At 36.6% G+C, this 13,756-nt stretch overlaps 1 protein-coding gene across 3 annotated transcripts in view; it reads left to right on the top strand.

Annotated features, from left to right (window-relative positions):
* The window catches only part of HMMR (hyaluronan mediated motility receptor), a 46,021-nt gene that overhangs the window by 2,217 nt on the left and 30,048 nt on the right, over positions 1-13,756 (top strand). For 2 of the 3 annotated variants that reach the window (XM_072824241.1, XM_072824238.1), the window contains exons 2-5: positions 2,907-3,005; positions 3,468-3,547; positions 6,556-6,603; positions 11,982-12,170. In XM_072824241.1, the coding sequence (XP_072680342.1) occupies positions 2,907-3,005; positions 3,468-3,547; positions 6,556-6,603; positions 11,982-12,170 (416 nt within the window). The remainder of the gene's footprint in view (positions 1-2,906; positions 3,006-3,467; positions 3,548-6,555; positions 6,604-11,981; positions 12,171-13,756) is intronic. The other variant, XM_072824240.1, reaches the window with a different exon arrangement.

Below are 13,756 nucleotides of genomic sequence, written 5' to 3'. Positions count from 1 at the left end.
TAAATAAAATCCTTAAAAAACTATTTTAAAAAGATCCAAAAGTTTGAAGCGTTTAATGAAATGCATAGACTGTTTTGTTTGTTTAAAATTATTAACTACCTGTTAGCTACCAGTCATTGTTGATCAAGAAAGAAGTTGCAGAAAACTTGCGATAACTCCCAGGACATCTCATTCCATTCTTCTGATGTTCCGTCTCCCCAGATTTCTAACAAGTCATATGTATGTGTGATATAGTACATTTAAGTGTTCGTAAGGAAAAGATCTGGAGCATGAAAATAACATGTACTAACTACACTCTCACAAAGAGTTAATAGATTAATACAGGCTGGATTTCTACCTAGTTCTTGAATCTAAATCCTAAATCTAACAATCAAGTTTGATTGTTTAGGGAAGTTTTTGTTAAGTATGGTTTTAATTGTTCTCAACTCATGATGCTGCTCAGTCACTGTCCACCATCCCATCTTTTGCTTGCCCATATTTCCTTTTCAGAGTGTACACATAGTCATGAACCAGAACATAAGAATTCAACATCATTTTATTTTCTGGCCACTCTGACAAGTCTAAACTGGTGCTTCTCATGCTTTTCCATAGAAGCATTCCTAAAAGCAGAGAACTAAGTGCCTGTCTGGCTTGGTTGGTAGAACATGTGACTCTTGATCTCAGGATTGTGAGGTCAACCCCCATGTTAGGCCTAGAGTTTACCTTTAAATAATAATAATTAAAAGCAGAGAGCAAAGAATAACCATAGGCTCTGCATGCCCTCATCCCCTCTTCCCCAAAAAGGCATAGCTAACAGTATGGTGGAAGTCTCTTGTTTGCTTTAAAACATGTCCCCCTCTACCTCTCCCAGCTCCTATCCCAATGAGTAAAAGTATGTGCTCTAAACTGGGTGTTATCATCCTATATGTTGGCAATTTGAATTTGAATTTTTAAAAAAAACCTATGCTCTAAGATGTGCCACCCTTATACTGATTTTAGGGAAACCCCTGTCAGCTTCCTGTTTCACCCCAATGTGAGAAATCCGAGATAGCCAAGATTAATGTTTTCTGTTAAGTCTGCCTTTATGTTAGATGCCCCACTGAATTCTATACTTCGTGTTGAAACTCTCTTCTGATTGGAAATCCACTACCCCAACCCCTTATTGACCCACATTTAGATCAAAAAGCTCCCAGGGGGCAGCCCAGGTGGCTCAAGCAGTTTAGCACTGCCTTTGGCCCAGGGCCTGATCCTGGAGACCCAGGATCGAGTCCCATGTCAGGCTCCTTGCATGGTGCCTTCTTCTTCCTCTGCCTGTGTCTCTGCTTCTCTCTCTCCTCTCTGTGTATTCTCAGAAATAAATAAATAAAATCTTAAAAAAAAAAAAAAAAAGCTCCCAGGATTGGAATTTTTGTGTAATTATTTTTGTTACCATTATCCAGGGAGAGGAATGGAAAATTCAATCCATCTTTGATGTTTTTATAGCCTTTTAGAATTGATGAAAGGAGTGACTTTAATACTTTTTAATTGTATCCCAGGATGAGAAATAAATTGTGTATCTACATTTGAATCACTGATATTTTCTGTTGTGCTTCACTTTTCCTTGATGTTAGTCAAGATGTACCAACAAGCTCTTACCTATCATTCCATTTGAGAAACACTTAAGAGACAGCTGGAGTTGCCTTGAAATGGTCACTCCTTGCAGTTCCTGTTTATTTGCATGAAACACTATGCTGAAGTAAGTAACTTTTCAGAGAATAGTATGAATCTATTGATTCTCAATCCTTAAAGCTTTATGCTAATGATATTTTTACCTGTTTTGTTTAAGTAGGCTCTATGCCCAATATGGGGCTTGAACTCATACCCTGAGATCAAGAGTCTCCTGCTCTACCGACTTAGCCAGCTAGGCAATACAAGTCCTGAGAGCCAGATCTCAAGTCAACTATGCATAAACAGGGATGCCTGGGTTGCTCAGCAGTTGAGCATCTACCTTCAGCTCAGAGCCTGATCCTGGAATACCGGGTTGGAGTCCTGCATCCGGCTCCCCAGGGAGCCTGCTTCCCTTCTTCCTCAGCATCTCTCTCTGTCTCTCATGAATAAATAAATAAAATCTTTTTTAAACAATTAAAAATAAAGCTATGCATAAACACTCTGAAATGCTTTCACTTTGAGACTCCAGTTAAGTGAGGTTATACTATATAAATTTCTGGATCATAAAACTATTGTCTAGTATAATTTGTACTTTGTGTAACATTGCTTTTATAAATTTTCTGATGCATCAATATTAGCCAGAGATGGATTATCACTATAAATTTTTATTCCAGACTAAACCTTGAGAGCTAGACTTTTTAATTGCTTCATTTCTAGAAACTGATGGTAGTTACCTCAGTGACTCTCTTTGAGCAGAGTTGATTTGAAATATTTCTTTTTTAAAAAAGATTTTAATTATTCATGAGAGACAGAAAGAGAGAGGCAGAGACATAGGCAGAGAGAGAAGCAGGCTGCGTGCAGGAAGCCCAATGTGGGACTCGATCCCAGGACTCCAGGATCACGCCCTGAGCCAAAGGTAGACGCTCAACCCCTGAGCCACCTAGGTGTCCCCAAAATATTTTTTTTTCTTATATTCAGTCCTTAATAACAAAGCCATGTTGCTTGATCTTACATGATGTTTATCTCAAGACTGTCTTTGCTGTTTTGTTCAGTTGCCTGTGTTCCTTTGATTCATTGAAATAAAGAACATTTGGGAAGATAATGATGTTTTTTTGCTGAGAGGCCTGTTTTGTAATATCAAACAGATGCTATTTTTATATTTGAAAAAAATAAATGATTTGCTAAGGCATTTTACGTGGGTATTAATTTACTATGACATGTTTTTAATTTAAGATCATAATAACATTAGATGAGACATTAATGTGCTATATTTCCTTTAGGTTGTGCACCGTCTCCAGGTGCTTATGATGTTAAAACTTCAGAAGTATTAAAAGGACCAGTATCATTTCAGAAATCACAAAGATTTAAAAAACAAAAAGGTAATGGAATACAAAATAAAATAATGGTTATTTGATCTCATAAATTTTAAAGTTATGAATAACAGTACTTAAATTAGAAGTTACTATAGTATTTCCAAAAATGTGAAGCTATAGTTATATTTAAATTTTCTTACTTGATGAATTTACAAAAGAGTCAACTACATAATAATGCTTTGATCATCCCACTATTGCATAACCAATAAAATTAAGTAAGATACTGACACAGATACATCATTTCTCTTTTGGTAATCACCTTAACCTGTCAGGGAATAGTAGGAAAATCAGAAAAGGGTTGGTTGTGTTAATACTATTGTGCAACTAATTGTTTGGACATGTACAGTCAAGAATGGAACTTTGTACTTCTTCACTAATAATCACAATAAGAAATTTGGAAATTGGGTTTTGTCTATGTTTCAAGCGTGTAAGCACCAACCAAGATCTGTACAATCTATTTTATTGTAGAGTCTCAACAAAATCTTAATGTTGACAGAGATACTACCTTGCCTGCTTCAGCAAGAAAAGTTAAGACTTTGGGATTAAAGGTGAGGAATTCTGATATTCTGTCTGGTTTATCACCTAAATCATGAAAACATTTCTGAAAGGTATTTTATTTGACTATAATGGATTAAGTGTATAAATTAAGGTTGTAAATCTATAAATTAATAAAAAATATTATCATTAGGACTCTACCAAGATTTATATTTCTGCCTGCGTCATTACTAAATAAACCATGCCTTAATTCAGAATTACAAAATAGTCTCCACTTCTCAGTCATTTCTATCTAGATAAATTGTCTCACACCTAATAAGCCTTTAAAAAGTATGCAATGCTTTGATTTGGTAGTTACTGTCATTTGCATTGTGTGGTGGTGTTTGTGCAGAGGGGTAAGTATTGGTGAAGAAAAAGGGGGAAAAAATGCATTCTAATGCCTAAAAGAGATGTGCTGCTCAGAAACTACCAAGGAGTGGTGAGAGATTAAATTATTCAGGTTATAGTTTATGCTACATGTTATTATTGTTTCCATTAGTTTTTAAAGGAAGTTGTAGTTTCTTTCTTTCTTTTTTTTTTTTTTTTTAAGTTGTAGTTTCTTAAGTTGCAAGAAGTGATTTGTTAATGTGGAAAAGATGCAGAGTTGGGAAACCAAGGCTGTAGATTAAGCTTAGACTCATTAATTTGTTTACCAATTATCTAAGTCTCTTGTTTTATAATATAGGGTTTCATTATACATTATGGAAGTGACCAGCCACATGTGGCTATTGACCACTTGAAAGTGAGAGCTAAGTTTTTAGTATTATTTGATTTTAATTAATATATTTTTAAAAACTGATACTTGACTCTTTGGTTGGAAAATGTAAATGTTTTTTGAAACATCTTGGGTATGTGAATCTACTTTTTCATCCATATTTCATGAAATCTAAATATAGATAGCTATTTCTCTTTTAGCTTTTTTTTTTTTTAAGTGGTCTCCACACCTAGAGTAGCAGCATGGAGCCCAATGTGGGGCATGAACTCACAAACCTGAGATCATGAGTCAGTTGTTTAACAGCTGAGCCACCCAGGCGCCCCATAGATAGCTATTTATGATGAAACTTTAGCATCTGAATTAAGATGTGCTGCAAGAGTAAATAAAATACAGAGCAAAGTTTGAAGACAGTACAAAACATATAAAATATCTCATAATAATTTTACACTAATGACATATTAAAATAATACTTTTTACTTTTATAGTAAAGTAAAAATATTAAATATATTTATTATATCATTAAATATACATTTGTATATTATTTATATATTTGTGATATATTAGTATATATTAATATAATTTTACATAATTATATGTTATTTATTATAATAAATGTGTTTATTATTATATAATTAAATATATTACTAAAATTTTTAGTTTTTAAAATGACTACTAGAGGAGTGCCTGGCTGGCTCAGAAGAATATGTGACTCTTAGTCTTGGGGTCATGCATTTGAGCCCTACATCAGGTATAGAGATTACTTAAAGAAACTTAAAGAAATATATATGACTACTAGAAAATTTGAAAATACATATATGGTTTGTGATGTATTTTTATTGGGCAGCACTGATATAGACAGGCTTTTCTTACACATTGTTTTAAATATATATACAATGGAATATTATTCAGCCATAAAAAGAAATGAAATCTTGCTGTTTGCCATAACATGAACAGAGCTAGAGAGTGATTTCACTCATAAGTGGAATTTAAAAAATAAAAATGAATAAAGGGAAAAAAGAGAGACAAACCAAGAAATAGTCTCTTAACTCTAGAGAACAAACTGATGGTTACCAGAGAGGAGGTCGGTGGGGGGATGAGTGAAATAGGTGATAGAGATTAAGGAGAGCACTTGTCTTGATGAGCACCACGTCTGTATGGAAGTGTCAAGTTACTATATTGTATACCTGAAACTAATATTACACTGTATATTAACTATACTCAAAATTAAAATAAAATAATTTTGTAGTTGATTTAAATTTCTTAACTTGAATTTCTTGAAGAAACAGTTCTGAAATTTTGAATTAATTACAGAACTCTTAGAAAGCTAAATTACATACATGTTTGTATAAAACCCCTAAATAATAGGCTTTCCTTGATAGAAAATGCCAGCATGTGGGAAATTAATAAATATGAGACTGATGTAGCTTCCCCTAACTTAGAAGCACATAAAACAGGTTGTATTCAATATGTTTATACATTTTCTTCCATTTTAGGTGGAAAGATAGATATTCTGGTTAAGGCCATTATGTCAGAAAGGCTGTTGGATATTGGATATAAAAATACATAGAGCAAAAATTATAGGTCTTTTTAAGAATAAAAGCAATAAGTAGATTAGAATCAGCTTACACCATTTTAATGTTTATGTCTTTTCATCTGTAGTTTTTGGGTTTTTTTTTTTTTTCCTTTTTGGGGGTTTCAAAGTTTATTTCTCTTCATAAGATTCTTTTCTTTCTGGGATAGCATAATTAAATATTCAAAATGTATTTCTGTATAAAATTAGAAAGAAGGCACTCAGTAGCTTTATTTCTAAAGCTCCACTTGTTATTTTCCCTGAACTTACTAGGAAAAGCCTAATAATTTATTGCAGTCAAAACTTAAACCTGAAATATTTTAAGATTTAAAGAACCTTTTAAAAAAAAAAAAGAATAACCTTTTCCTTCTTTTACCAGACAAGTCTCCTACAAAATGTTTAATAGGCTCAATAAAATGTTTAAAATAGAAATTGTTTGGTGAGGAACTTCCCTCTACTTGCTAGATGGAATGCTGCCTGATTCATGAATCACTTAATAAAGCCAATTAGATCTTCAAGGAAAGAAAAGAAAGGGGTGCCTGGCTGACCCAGTCAGTAGAACATAAGACTCTTGATCTTGGGATTCTGAGTTCAAGCTCCACATTGGGGGATAGAGTTTACTGAAAGAAAGAATGAAAAGAAAGAAATTAAATTGTTTAATATTTTTATAACTAAAAATCGAATTTGACTGTGATATTTGTGACACATATTTATCTGTTTTTTGACTTCTTAAATAGAAGGAATCGCAAAAGAATGATAAAGATTTGAAGATACTAGAAAAAGAGGTAAGCAATGCTTTCAACTTAGTTGAAAAATAAATGTGCTATAAAATGGAAAGAGTTACTTAAAGTTAAGAGACAGAGATTCTGTTGCAGTTTGGCAAGTTCTGTTGCAATTGTGTTGCAGATGGTAAAGCAGACCATGGGGACCAGTGCAGGCCAGGTAACTGTGACTTAACTTTGTTAGATACCATGTTGCAGAACATGGTTGTCAGTGTGGTATGCTGGCAAAGTCAAGTTTTAGCAAACTGAGGGGCAGATTCAGGATAACCCTCTTCATGAAAAATTGGTAACTGAAAATTAATGCGTTGGTTTATCACAGTTATGCATAAGTCAAATATTTACATTTACTCATTGCAGGCTAACCTGCAGATAGTGATTAGCTAGAGAATTTCTTAATGGACATGAAATCCCAACAGGTTAGTTCAATTATGACAGTTGTGCTGACCTGACACACCTTCTGTACTATATATATGTATGCCCTATTCAAGGATAAAATGGAGCTGGAGGGTGAACCTAGAACTGTCCTGTCCAATATTAGCCACTCACCACTTGAGACTATTTAAATCCAGTAAAACTAAGAACTCAATTTTTCAACTGCACTAGTCACATTTTAAATGTGCACTAGGGCTGCTTCTCTGAGAGAACACGAAATGGTGAATGGTGCTAGTGTTGCGTCAGGGCTTGGGAGCCTGGGAATGGGAGGCAGGGGCGGCTTTCTCTGAGGCTTTGGCAGCAGCATCTGGGTCCAGGGCCGAGGTCACAGAGCTTTTAGAGGCATTCACAGGACAAGGAGTGGACCTCCATCATGAAGCTGGGCTGCCTGGTCAAGGACAAGAAGATCAAGTCCCTGAAGGATGTCTGTCTCTTTTCCCTGCCCATCACGGAATCTGAGATCATTGACTTCTTTCTGGGGGCATTCCTCAAGGATGAGGTTTTGAAAATCATGCCTGTGCAAAAGCACACCTGTACCAGCCAGCAGACCAGATTCAAGGCATTTGTTGCCATGGGAGATTACAATGGACATGTTGGTCTGGGTGTCAAGTCCCTAAGAAGTAGCCATTGTCATCCATAGGGCCACCATCCTGAAGCTTTCCATCATCCCCCCACAGCAAGGCTACTGGAAGAACAAGATTGGCAAGCCCCACAATATGCCATGCAAGGTTATTGGCTTCTGTGGCTCTGTGCTGATGCATCTCATCCCTGCTCTCAGAGGCACTGGCATTGTCTCAGCCCCTGTGCCCAAGAAGCAACGTACTGATGATGGCTAGTATTGATGACTGCTACACCTTCGCCAGGGGGCTACATTGCCACTCTGGGGAACTTTGCCAGTGCTATTTTTGATGCTATCTCCAAGACCTAGATCTATCTCACCCCCACCTCTGGAAAGAGATGGTGTTCATCAAGTCTCCCTATCAGGAATTCACTGACCATCTTGTAAAGACCCATCTTGTAAAGATCGTTAAATAAATAAGTAAACTTAACTCACTTGTAGGCACTGCAGTGAGTGATACCATACAATTCCACCACGGCAGAAGTCTCTACTGAGCAAAGGTGACTAAAGAACCCACTTACTGGGGCGCCTGGGCAACTCAGTTAGTTGAGCATCCAACTCTTGGTTTTGGCTTGGGTCATATCAGAGTCATGGGATCAAACTCGGTGTTGGGCTTCACACTCAATGTGGAATCTGTTTGAGATTCTCTCCCTCTCCTTCTGCCCCTGCCCCATTCTCAAAATAAATAAAATTAATTTAATTTAAAAAAAGAAGAATCCACTTACTTCCTAAGCATGAGTAAGATAGTCACTGCCGACTTTGCTTTCCTGGCAGTCTTTTTTCTGTTTCCAATGTTGACCAACTCTGTTTAGTGTACATATGCTTTTGACATATTAAAACCTTCCATTGATTATAGTAAAATGTTGGTTTAGGACCAAGAATGTATCAAGCTAACCTTTCAAATCTCTGCCCTGGTTGCTCTGGTTCTTTTAGTATTTAATTATATTGGCCATCATTTTGTTAAGGACACATGCCTACAATATAGGGGTTAATACTTAGAGATGTGATAGCTGAGTCTCAGAGAGATAGCTGGTAAGTGAGTGGCAGTGCCACGATTAGAACTGGTAATTTGTGTTAGTTTCTTAATCTTTTAGAATAGAGATTTTAGATAAATACAGCTCTATTTTATTTAAACCCCACAGGATTTATAGTTTGTTTGTTTAAATTGAATTAATTATGAACATTTAGTGAATTGTGGGTGGCTTAGCGATTGAGCACCTCCCTTCAGCCCAGGGCACCATCCTGGTGTCCTGGGATCGAGTCGCACATCGGACTCCCTGCATGGATCTGGCTTCTCTCTCTGCCTGTGTCTCTGCCTCTCTGTGTCTCTCATGAATAAATAAAGTCTTTAAATAATAATAATTATCAACATTTAAAAGTAGAATTTCATGCAAAACAAAGTCAGATTTCTGGCTTTGTTGAGAAGTCAGAAGTTCTGACAACACTCTCTCCATATTCCCTTCCAGGGCAACAATCTGCTAGGGCCATGCAGAACTGCCTCCTTTAAACTCCATATCTGCTCTTCAGTCCTCACCTGGCTCTCTGTCCTTTATATTATCTGCTTGGCCATGTAGGCATTTGAGGGTACAAACCCTTCTTTTTGTAGCCTTACCTTCTTTAATTGCAAAAGCATGATATAAATAATCTCAGTATTCTTTTTTCTACTTTTGTTTTAAGATTTTATTTATTTATTCATGAGAAACACAGAGAAGAGAGACAGACGGAAACACAGGCAGAGGGAGAAGCAGGCTCCATGCAGGGAGCCTGACATGGGACTCAATCCTGAGTCTCCAGGATCATGCCCTGGGCTGAAGGCGGCGCTAAACCACTGAGCCACCCACGCTGCCACTACTTTTTTTTTTTTTTTTTTTTTAAGATTTTTATTTATCCATTCATGAGAGACACAGAGACAGAGAAGCAGAGAGGCAGAGGGAAGCAGGCTCCCCACAGGGAACCCAATGAGGGACTCGATCCCAGAACCCCAGGATCATGACCTGAACAGTAGGCAGACACTCAGCCACTGAGCCACCCAGGTGCCCCTCTTTTTTCTATTTTATAACACTATGCTATAAACATTGGTTGTAAATCAATAATATAAGTATAAATCTTCTGGTAAGGAAACTTAAAGCTCATTCAATCCCTAGCATCTATTTCATAGCCATCTATATATAAATGACGTTTGATACATTTTTAGTTAAACAATTTTGGCTAAAAAAAATACCAAGATTAGTATCAATACTATGCCAATAAGGAAGAGTAGAACATACCTCATGCGACTTAATACAGGTATGCTTTCCTGATACTTTTATACCTAACAAATAATCTATTTTGGTAAATGCTTTATGTGTACTAGAAAGTATTTGCACTTCTTGATATAGTTTAAATATGTCAGTTCAATATGGTTAAAAGTTTTGTTCAAATCCTTATCTGAACTGATATTTTTTTGTCTAGTTTTTCTATTAGCTAGTAAGGAAAGTATTTTCACATTTCCAGCTTTATGGATTACTCCATTTATCTTCTTAATTCTGTCATTTTTTGCTTTATATATTTTGAAGTTATATTAAGAGCACAACAAATTTAAGATTGTCTTCCTCTTGAAATGACCTTTTCATTATAAAATTCCCTCTATTACTAGTAATACTTTCTGCCTTAAAAGTTTACCTTATATGAAAAAAAAAAAGTTTACCTTATATGATATTAATATAGCCATCTCAGCTTTCTTTTAATATTTACATGGTAAATCTTTCCTGATCCCTTTATTATCAGTCTGTCCATGTCCTTATATTAAAGTACATAGTTTGGGGCACCTGGATGGCTCAGTTGGTTAAGCATCTGCCATCGGCTCAGATCATGATCCCAGGTTCCTGCTCCTCAGGGAGCCTGCTTTTCCCTCTCCCTCTGCCTGCTGCTCCCCCACTTGTGCTTGCTCACTCTTGCTCTCTCACTCTCTATCAAATAAAAAAAAAAAAATTAAGTGCATGCTTTGTAAATATCTGCGATCATTTTTGTTCAGCCTAAAGCACTGTAGTACTTTTTATTCTGCACGCCTACTGCTGGCAAATGCTCTTAGCTGTTCCTTTCTCTTAAAACATCTGTATGTCACCTTCAAATTTAAAACATATTTTCATTGGGAATAGAGTTTAGATTGGCACTTTTCCCCCTGCATTTTAAACAAATTATTTCATTGTCTCCTGGCTTCCACATTTTCTGTTGTCAGATATGTGGCCACATTTTGTGACATGTGGCACATTTTGTTTTTATTTATTTAAGTAGACTCCATGCCCAATGGAGCCCAACTCGAGGCTTGAACCCATGACCATGAGATTGAAACCAAGAATCGGATGCTTAACTGACTAATCCATGCAGGCGCTCCAGATATGTGATTTGATACTGGTTCTAGTTTTGATCTGTTAATTTCAACAGGAGTGATGGCTTACTGATCATTCGTACTGGAGTACTTATAACATCCTACCTAGAAACTCCATTATGCCTTCTTGAAATGAAGAGAACACTTAGCATTTCAAACAATAATTTTTTATAAGATTTTATTTATTTGAGAGAGCGAGAGAGATCACAAATGGGGAGGGGCAAAAGGGGAAGGGAGAAGCAGACTCCCCACTGAGCAAGGAGCACATGATCATGACCAGAGCCAAAGCAGATGCTTAACTGACTGCCCCTCAAACTATAATTTGAGTTCATATAACTAGAGAAAAAAAGAATTCGTATAGGTAGAAATACCTTAAAAGTGAATAGTTTAATTACACTTGGAAGATTACAAGCAAATAAAATCCTCTCTTTGGATGCCTGGATGGCTCAGTCAGAGGAATGGGTCTCTTGATCTCAGGGTTGTGATTTCGAGCCACACATTGGTGTAGAGAGTACTTAGAAATAAAATCTTGAAAAAAAAAATCCTCTCTGGGCAGCTGGGTGGCTCAGATGGTTAAGCATCTGCCTTTACCTTGGGTCATAATCCCAGAGTCCTGGGATTAGGCCTCAGATCGGGCTCTCTGCTCAGTGGGGAGCCTGCTTCTCCCTCTCCCTCTATTCCTTCCTCTCTTGTGCTCTCTCTCTCTCTCAAATAAACAAAAATAAAATATTTTTTAAAATAACATTTTAAAAACTAAACCCTCTCTTCTTAAACTGCTTACAGATTTTTTTAATGCTTATAGATTTTTAAGACATAAATACAACTGTACAAGCAGTAAAATCAGAATATCTAAAAGCATCATGTCACAGAGGTTTTTCTAGAATTTTAATGTTTTCATATCAATAGCATATAGTTAAGTCAGTACTGTATTGGTGAATCATTCATCACTTTGTTTCTTTCCAGATTCGTGTTCTTGTGCAAGAACGTGGTGCTCAGGACAAGCAGATCCAAGATCTGGAAGCTGAGTTGGAGAAGGTGGAGGCCAAGCTAAATGCTGCAGTCAGGGAGAAAACATCTCTCTCCGCAAGTAATGCTTCACTAGAAAAACAGCTTATTGAGTTAACTAGATCTAATGAGCTACTTAAATCAAAGGTATTTGAACCTGATAATAATATTTATAAATGAATAAAGTAGAAACATGTTGGTTTTTTTTTTATATAGTTGTTAGGGAATTTTAGGCTCTAGGTTGGTCTTTTTCTTCCACCCAATATAGCTTAAATGTTAAGCTGCTTCCAGGAAGAATTATTATTGTCTTTTTTATTATGGTACCTGACACATAAGAGGTGATAAACAAGTTACTTTTGTTTTAATGTCTGATGTTTTCTCACCCTTCTTCAAAGTCACCCCCAGTAAATAAGTAAAACTTGTAGAATATACATCTAGGGCAGCCTGGGTAGTTCAGCGGTTTAGCGCCACCTTCAGCCCAGGGTGTGATCCTGGAGACCTGGGATCGAGTCCCACGTCGGGCTCCCTGCATGGAGCCTGCTTCTCCTTCTGCCTGTGTCTCTGCCTCTCTCTCTCTCTCTCTGTGTGTCTCTCATGAATAAATAAATAAAATCTTAAAAAAAAAATAAAGAATATACATCTAGAAGTCACTTTAAAGATCTTTTTCGGGCAGCCCGGGTGGTTCAGCGGTTTAGCACCGCATTCAGCCTAGGACGTGATCCTGGAGACCCAGGATCAAGTCCCATGTTGGGCTCCCTGCATGGAGCCTGCTTCTCCCTCTGCTTGTGTCTCTGCCTCTCTCTGTGTCTCTTGTGAATAAATAAATAAAATATTTTAAAAGAGAAGGAAAGGAAGGAAGGAAGGAAGGAAGGAAGGAAGGAAGGAAGGAAGGAAGGAAGGAAGGGAAAGAAAGAGAGAGAGAGAGAGAAAGAAAGAAGGAAGGAAGGAAGGAAGGAAGGAAGGAAGGAAGGAAGGAAGGAAGAAAGAAAGAAAGAAAGAAAGAAAGAAAGAAAGAAAGAAAGAAAGAAAGAAAGAAAGAAAGAAAGAAAGAAAGAAAGAAAGAAAGAAAGAAAGAAAGAAAGAAGAAAGAAAGAAAGAAAGAAAAAGAAAGAAAGAAAGAAAGAAAGAAAGAAAGAAAGAAAGAAGAAAGAAAGAAAAAAGAAAAAAAATGAAAAAGATCTTTCTCTGGGGGTGCCTGGGTGCCTCAGTTGGTTAAGCATCTGCCTTTGGCTCAGGTCATGATCTCAGGGTCCTGGGATCAAGCCTCACATTGGGCTTCCTGATAGATCTTTCTCTGGGGGTGCCTGGGTGCCTCAGTTGGTTAAGCATCTGCCTTTGGCTCAGGTCATGATCTCAGGGTCCTGGGATCAAGCCTCACATTGGGCTCCCTGCTCAGCAGGAAGTCTGCTTATCCCTCTCCTGCCCCCTCTCCTGCTCTCTCTGCCTTTCCCCCTGCTCATGCTCTCTCTCATTCTCTCTCAATAAAATTTTTTTACAAAAATCTTTCTCTGAAATAAATAATAGCATAACATCAGACTTCCATCTCAAATCCTTTTGGAAATGAAGTGGGAAATCAATAAATTTGTGGATTAAACATGTTTAATAGATAAATTTCATTTATTAATATTATTAGTATTATGTTACTACTAATAGATCTTAAAGGATATAATATGGTCATCTGCTTAGAAGTAGAAGGAGGCTATAAATCACTGTTCAGTTTAATAACAGTCATT

This window comes from Canis lupus, chromosome 4 (assembly GCF_048164855.1).
Source record: "Canis lupus baileyi chromosome 4, mCanLup2.hap1, whole genome shotgun sequence".
In the NCBI taxonomy this organism is placed as follows: domain Eukaryota; kingdom Metazoa; phylum Chordata; class Mammalia; order Carnivora; family Canidae; genus Canis; species Canis lupus.
Note: the sequence above shows the minus strand (reverse complement) of the source record. Positions and strands in the feature narration are given on the sequence as shown.